At 44.8% G+C, this 8106-nt stretch overlaps 1 protein-coding gene across 8 annotated transcripts in view; it reads right to left on the reverse strand.

The window, feature by feature from the left end:
* Neo1 (neogenin 1) overlaps window positions 1–5792 on the reverse strand; it is a 165292-nt gene extending 159500 nt beyond the window's left edge. For 6 of the 8 annotated variants that reach the window (XM_013112949.3, XM_013112948.3, XM_005069629.4 and 3 more), the window contains exon 1: window positions 5307–5790. In XM_013112949.3, coding sequence (XP_012968403.1) covers window positions 5307–5472 — 166 coding nt within the window. In that variant the 5' untranslated portion in view covers window positions 5473–5790. Of the gene's footprint in view, window positions 1–5306 lie in introns of all 8 variants that reach the window. The other 2 variants (XM_013112950.3, XM_013112951.3) reach the window with 2 other exon arrangements.
* Between the last annotated feature and the right edge of the window lie 2314 nt (window positions 5793–8106).

Raw genomic sequence — 8106 nt, forward strand, 5'->3', positions numbered from 1 at the left:
TTAACTGCAAACCAACATACATTTTAAACATAAGTTTTAAAAATAAAACAATTTAAAGATAATGTGGCATTTAAAAAAGAAGCACATCAAGGGAAAACATCCAAAGGTATACATAGCTCAGTTATGAAGTAAAAGAATGAGCCACATAATAGCAATTACAAACAAATACAACAATATTTTACTAGTTAAGTCTGAATGAGTACTCGTGGCCTCATACACAACATTTTTAATGGAAATACTGTTATTGTAAATTAATCCAAAATGTGACCTCTATTTTAAAATCATATTTCACTTGATGGTATTCCTAAGCTCAAACCAAACTCACCTCACTAGCTCTCTGACTGGTCAACCTTACTTCTAGCCAATGTCCCTACTGTTCTCCTGTTATGAGTACAATGTAGTATGGTTTCCACATTTATTAAAGGCATGGAAATCTCTTAGCAAAATACCTGGAAGTAAAGACTATTACACAGGACCTCCATAAAAGAGATGTATTGACATTATATTTTCTTCTACATCAAAAAAAATATTTTTCTTGATGTAGAGAAAATATAGAAGGCAAAACTAACAATAATCAATTGAGACTCTGTGTGTGTGTGTATGTGTGTGAGAGAGAGAGAGAGACAGAGAGAGAGAGAGAGAGAGAGAGAGAGAGGGAGGGGGAGAGAGAGAGAGAGACTAAATCTTCAAAAGTAGCAACTGAATCACATTTATTTCTAAAGCTTGAAAAAAATATTAAAACTATTCTACATGAGTCACACTACAGCTTCCATGACAAGATTCTTTTCTCTTTTTTCCCCTTTGTTTATTTTGTTTTATTTCTTTGTTTTGTATGGTTTTTCTGCTTTTAAATTTAGTATTGTTTGGGGGGGTTGCAAGGGCAGATGAGAGGGGATTGGAAGATAAGTGGGATCAGAATGAATGATGTGAAATCCAAAGAATCAATAAAAGTTTTTTTAAAAAAAATATTTACACAATATAGTAAGAGTTTAAAGCAACTTTACATCTCATTTTCCTGGTAATCCAGTAGGCATTAAAGGTATTGTTCTTACTCGCCTGCAGCCCCCAATTTATAGACATATGTATAGATACAAAATCATGAGTCATACCCCTTGCCTCCACATGAGAGTCCTTTCTTCATCCCACATAATGTATTCATTTTCAGACAGTTTGCTAAGGAGCGCACTTCTTATCTGCGAATTTACCCCTGAAATATATGACTTTTGTACCTCTGGCAGAGAATGTCAAGTCTTTTTTATAACAACTCAGGGAAAGTCAATTATCAGTCCAAAAAGTGACAAAACTGATAAATACTAAAATGGCAGCATATCTAAGAGGATGATCAAGCTCATTAAAGAGTTATAAAATTCATGAAGAGTGGCTGAAGAGGGAAGGAGAGGGAATGGAACAACTGTCATACCCTACACAAGAATCTGTCATCAAACACATAGGGAATCATATTTATGCTCTATGGCCCAGGAGTTCAAAAGCAGCCAGGTAAAATTCAACACTTACTGGTTTTCTCATTATCTAGTTTGCTTTCCATTACTTTGATAAACACCAAGACCAAAAGAAAATTGGGGAGGAAAGGATTAATTTCATCTTCCAGGTCACAATCTATCACCTAGAGAAACCAGGGCAGGAATTCAAGGCAGGAACCTGGAGTCAGAAACTGAAGCAGAGTATGGGGGCTGCTACTTACTGTTCTGCTCCTCATGGCATGCTCAGTCTGCTTTCTTATATAAGAAAATGCCCCCATAGGCTTGCCTACAGGCCAATCTGATGGAAGTATCATTCTCAACTCAGGTTCCTTCTTCCCAGATGACTCTAGCTTGCGTCAAATGAACCACTAACTAACAAGCAACTGAGGCATCATACTAAGGATGAAAAGGTGAATTAAGACTTGTACAATCTTCAAGATGTTAAGACTAGCAAAAGTGACAAGAAAATAAATAATGCAAGATAAATAAAAGTATTTTAAAAGCTACAGGAACACAGAGAACACAACAATTAACTTTCTAGGGAAGAAGCCAGTAGGAAAAAAAAAGTTTCTGATGAGATAGGTGTTTAAGAAGTGGGATATAGCTTTAACAGGACAGAAAAAGAAAAAGAACAGCATGTGCAAAGGCCTGAAGGCACAAAGCTCTGCAATTAATCTGGAAGGGAGAACAAAAGGTACATAGAAGAGTGATGAGAGGAGACTAATTTAGATTGGGATTGTTGGAGACAGTTAGAGAGCACACAGGATCTCACAATCTCTATCCCAAGGTGTTTAGACTATGAAACTATGGAACACTTACTAATAAGACATTTTAACTGGGAGTTCCTCCCCATTTCAGAAAGATTGCCCCAATAGAAAGACAGACATCTAGAAGGTAACAATTGAGACAGATTTATTACAATGCCACTATTGCTAGTTCAGGTGTGGATACAGATGAAAAGGCACAGACAGAAGAAATCCCTAGGAGGTAAAGATCAAACAGAGTAAGGTTTTCTAGGCCTTAACTTGGGAGAGGGGGATAGACAATGATGGTTAAGACAGGTGATACAAGACAAACCCATGTGATCATTCTAACAGTGTCACAGCCCTGGCAAGGGACTGGTTCATTACCACTGAGAAAAAGGGACAGGGGAAGAGGAACAAAGGTGAGTCTACCTTTGGACCTGCACCAGTGAAGCTACCAAGTGGGGAGTTAGGGGAGGATCAGGAGAGTCATTTACTTACTGGCAAAAATCAAAGACAGGAAAGAACGACACAAATGTTAGAAATCAGTATTTGAGTGAGTAAAAGAAAAATGTGAAAAAGAAAGGAAGAAACCAAGAGAAAAACAAATACTAAGTGATGCAGGTTGGTGTTGATAAAGGCAAGGGAGAGCTAAAATTTAAGAGGGGTAATGAACATTAAATGTGAAGCAAGGTTTTTTTAAGAGATGTTATTAAAAACAGAAACAGACCACCTTATGAGGTAATGTGTCACATCAAGTAAATGCCTGTCAGAATCTGTGGGATCCTCTATGAAGACTGTCTCCTCTCAATGGAGAACATTACCAACTCACAGGGTGCTCAGTCAATCCATCTTCCCCCCAAGGATCACCACCAAGCTTTTCAGTAACCAGTCCTCCCTTCCCAAAACCTGACTATGTCTTTACCAGTGCTAACCTTTTTCTATCAGGATCCTTTCATTTTCTCTTCTTCTGTATCCAAATGTCTACCCTAAAATGGTAAAACACTCGTTTATCTTATTTTTCTCTATTATTACTGAACATCCTCGCACCCCTACCAAAAGTCAAGCCTACCACTCTTCAAAAATAAGTAAACAAACACAACACTGACAAATGATATCTGATTTACAGGCAGCTTGATCCAGTAACTGCTTACTCAGTTCTCCATCCCCTCCATCTCTTCCACAATCCACGACAGAACAGACCAGTCCCTGCTCATTGCAGTGATTTTTTTCTTCATTTTTGTAATGAGACAGAAGGGTTAACAGAAAATGTTTTGGGAGGAGAAGACCTATGAGGGAGAACCAGACCGGTGCTCTAGACTCTAGTGCACTACTGATTAGCTGTGAGCTTTCTAACTTCCACCCCACCCCATCACCAGCCCAAATCTTCTGAGAAAGCCTGTCACTGGCTAGGTAAATCACTGCAACACACATTCTCAAAACCTATTCTCCTTCACAGTACTTATCAGAGTCACTTAACTATGTAATTAGTAGTTGAGAAGCTATCAGAGTCACTTAACTATGTAATTGGTAGTTGAGAAGCTATCTTCCCTTATATACCAGACTGAAAACTCACAAAGGCAAATGTCTTGCACCTCATCATTGCAAAAACTTTAAACATAAACTCCAGCTCCAACCTCAAATACACACATGATGAGCTATATAAAATTTACATATGAAATTAAGACAGAAACTTGTTTTCCAAAATCGTTACATTTCTCTTGCCCATTCCTATTCAGTTACTTACATTTCAAGTCTGAAAACTGTACCCAAAACTTTGTACAAGTACTTATCACAACATCAATGATCCTAATGTAATATTAACACTGTTGTTTAGCCATTTAGATAATACATACTGGTGTGGGTTTAAAACTGTTCTTTTAACATCGGCAAGTCTAAGCGACATACACATACACACGAGGCAAAATTCCAAAGTTTATCAGCCACGCCACACTGCGACATGACTTTTAATGATTTCATAATAATCAAAGGAAAACAAGTTTTTTGTTTAGGAACTACAAATTGCCATTGTGTCCAATCAGGTAACCTTCAGTTGTAAAAACTTAAATCTCATGAAAGTTTTGTCAAGCTGTATGGCACACCACCTTAGGCAAACAAGGTTAGCAAAAGCACAGGTCAATTTGCCCTTCAAGTGTTAGGTCCTGCTCCTCAACACCAGAGGCTTGGCGATTTAACTGCCCCCCTTAAATAAGAATGCAGGTGATTCCTGTAATGCATGAAACACACACTAACACACACACACACACACACACACACAAAGAGGCTGAAAATATCTATGTATATATTTCCATTTAAAGACAATAGAAAAGTATTTAAAAATCCGACTGAAATTCTGCATAGGTTAAGAGTGGGCAACACTGAAACATAGTTGAAATCCCCAGTAAAGAGGAGGCGTTTCATAACGGAAGCACTACTCCACAGGATCACTTGGAGCCGCTCTCCAAGGCGTTCCTATGGCTAAGTCAACACTAGTGATCATGAAGGAGCAAGTATGCCCCTTGGCACCCCCTCTCCAGAAGACTCAAGCTCCAATCACTGAAAGAAAAGTCTCTCGGGACCCGACTTCCCTGGACTTAATAAACTGGGCAATCCGTGGCCAGGCCAAAAGAGAGAGAGGCGAGAGAGAGTTCAAGCCCCCTCCTCCAGCCTTTCCTGAAAATTAATGAATTGGCTGTACGATTGTTTATTTAATGAGGTGTGTAGTGGCCTCTACTGGAGCTTGTGTGAGCACAAGAATGTCCCACTCTTACAAGTGGGATGAGCCTGGGGGAGGGGAAAGAGGAGAGGGGTGAACCTGCCTCCCGGTACAAAGCGCAGAACTGGACCCCAGAGCTCCGGGCTTGGCCCCGGAGGCGCCCCTCCCCCGGCAGGGGCCCCTCCTGCCCGCTCAGCTTTCGGCCACGCGAGACCCTTTTCTCTCCCACAACGGGGACCGAGGCGGAGAAGTTCCCGCATGTACCCCCTCTGGATCCTAAACAACAACAAAAACCCCCACCGCGGCGGCCGCGGGAGTCGGTGCCGCGCCCCAGCCCCCACGGCGTCCCGGGCCCGACCCGCTTACCTGCGGACTGCGGCGGGGAGCCGCTCCTCACGGCCGCGGCGCCGGACGCCGGGCGCCCGAGCAGCAGCAGCAGCGGCGGCAGCAAGAGCAGCAGCGGTGGTGTGGGGCAGCGGCGCCGGGAGGAGGAGGTGCTGAGGAGTCGCCGGGCTTCGCGCTCCGCCGCCATCTCTGCCCCGCGAGCGGCGGCGGCGGCGGCGGCGACAGCGCCGCGGAGCGCTCGCGCCCTTCCCTCAGCGCGCCTCAGACGGTCCCAGCGCCGCAGGCTCGGCTCCAGCCCGGCCCGGCCCAGCCCGCGCGGCCCCCTTGTGCGCCCAGGGGGAAAGACTCCGGGCGCCTCCCTCCTGCAGCGGGGCGGGGAGGAGAGCAAAGAAGGGGAGTCAGTACATTCCGGGCGAGAGCTGGGGGGTGGCTCGGTCTCTCCAGGTTCCAGGCGCCGCCACCCGCCGCCGACTCGGGATCCTCACGGTAGAGCGAGGGGGGCGGAGACCGCAGGGTGGGGGGCGGGCGCCGGAGCGCGCCGTGCCGCGCACGCGCACAGCCGCGCACGCGCGCCTCCCCTCCCCACGAGCTCCCTCTTCGCGCCCCGCGGCCTGCCGGGCTCCAATCCCGGCGGTCGCTTCGCGGGCAGCCGCGGCGGTGCAGCCGAGCTGGCGCTGGGGCAGACGGCGGGCCCGCTCCCCTCCCCCCTGCTCTCCGGAGCCCGGCACGGACGCGGAGCGCGCGCGCCGGGCGCTGCTGCTGGCGTCAGGGAAACCCCGGAGAAGCGATCCGCCTCCTCTCCTCCCGCCTCCCGCTCCTAATCCGAGGGAGAGATTTCCCCTCACCTCGGCGGGCGGCTTCAAAGGGTGCGGAGACCTGAAGCAGAGCTGCTCGGACGCCGTGGCCGCGATCCTGAGCGCACCTCTCTGCCCCGGGCCTCTATATAGGGCCTCAGAGGAAACCGAATGGCCTCCGGGAGGAAACCTGGGTGCGCAGAGGGTCGGAGCACGGATTTCTGTGCTCGCCAAAAACAATAGCGAGCCGCCCGGCTCATGCTGGGGACCTGGCGCGGTTCCCGTGGGAGGGGGCCTGGCGGCACTGTGCCGACCTTCGGCTTCCTCTCGGGTGGTACCCGGCCCGCCTGGACCACAGAGCCCCGCGTCCCCGCCGTGACACTCAGCCCTGGCTCAGACAAAGGTGCTGCAAGTCCACTCCACCATCGGGTGCCCAGGCCGGGACCCAACCCCGTGACTCTCCCCGGGGCTAATTCTCTGCAGTCACTGCAGCCTTTTACCTAGGCCCTGGACGGGTCACTTTGCATATTTTTGTACCTGGGAATCAAAGTGTCTCTGTTCAGTAAACCCGGAGCACTCGGGTACTGGCTTTTCAACCACCTGGTGCTACTGAGGATCGAGATGCCCAAAGTTAGGCAAAACCAGTCTGTAGTCCACTGCAGACAGAAGTGTCCTTACTGTTCTACGCTGGTTCTTCACTTATGTTGGATTGTTGATAGGACTTGGATTTGTATTCTCCCTTCTGTGTATAGACAATATCCGAAATGCGTCGTATCCTCCAAGAAAGACTTTTTTCCCTTAACACCGCCACACCATGCTCTCTCACTCTAGTCACTTCATGTTTTATTTTATTCCAAAGTTCCAAAATAAACGATATGAAGCGTGGATTGAAATGGGGAATGAAGAGCTCAGAAACCTCATTAAAACAGTGAAATCAGGAGTCTTCCCTTCTCCCATTTCTTTGAAACAATTGACTTAAAAGAGCAAGCACACTTATTGTTTTCCACTAGGGAAGCCATCTAAATGTTTTGGTTAGAGTTATTAACCAGAAAAAAATATTTCCTAAATACCCCTGATTGACCTGTTAAATTAGAAATAGATTACCTCCCAATTACTTCACAAGTATTTGCTTAATTAACCTTTAATAATAACATCGTTATTCAGTTTTCTGAGATAATTGATGAGAAAAGCTCTTTGGAAACTATAAATTGCCGTGCAAATGTTAATTTTTGGCTATCTAAAATGGAGGGGGTTTCATTATATTAAAATTATGTATAATGTGACTTCTAAGATGAGACTTACATTTATCTCCCATCTTGAAAAAAAGGAGTTATAGCTAATAAAATAACACTGATTTTCATGTCTGACTTCTGTGAACCGTCTCATTAATTTACCAGCCTACTGTGTATATTGAGTTTATATTAAAAGTTTAAAGCACTTTCTGTAAAATAGAGTGACTAAATCATATATTTCTGACTTGTGATTAGATCGAAATTTTCATAAAAGCCACTCTATAATAAACCACTAATAGATGAGCTGCAGATAAAAAAAAAGGAACTGATTCTAAATCAATTTGAGAGTAAAACTGTAAAGTAACCCTGGCTCACACTGCAATTCAGATCCTTCATTTCAATGTTCATGTCATCGTTGACAGTGCTTTCTTAGAATCATCACCTGGAGTCATTAACCTGTCCTTGTTTAGTAAGGCACATCTAAGAAAGGGGCCTCATTGATCCTTCACATTAGCTAGAACAAAATTTTCAACAAACACCTAAGACCACATCTGTGCTTCTTAGCAACATAATTTTATGGATGTCTAAGCTATAAATCTATGAAGAGATATTAAGCTGTTGCTGAAATTAACATTTTTTTCATCTCAGCAAAGTTAGAAAATGAGGTCCATGTTCAAGAAACAGCACACAAAGAAACTGTAGAGCAAAGAAAACAGAGTGGCCATTGTACGCTAGGATAAGTTAACCGAAGTGCAGGCCAAGAATAACTAGACCAAATATTCTCGTGAAAAGTAT

Source organism: Mesocricetus auratus, unplaced genomic scaffold, assembly GCF_017639785.1.
Source record: "Mesocricetus auratus isolate SY011 unplaced genomic scaffold, BCM_Maur_2.0 Super-Scaffold_100022, whole genome shotgun sequence".
Classification (NCBI taxonomy): Eukaryota; Metazoa; Chordata; class Mammalia; order Rodentia; family Cricetidae; genus Mesocricetus; species Mesocricetus auratus.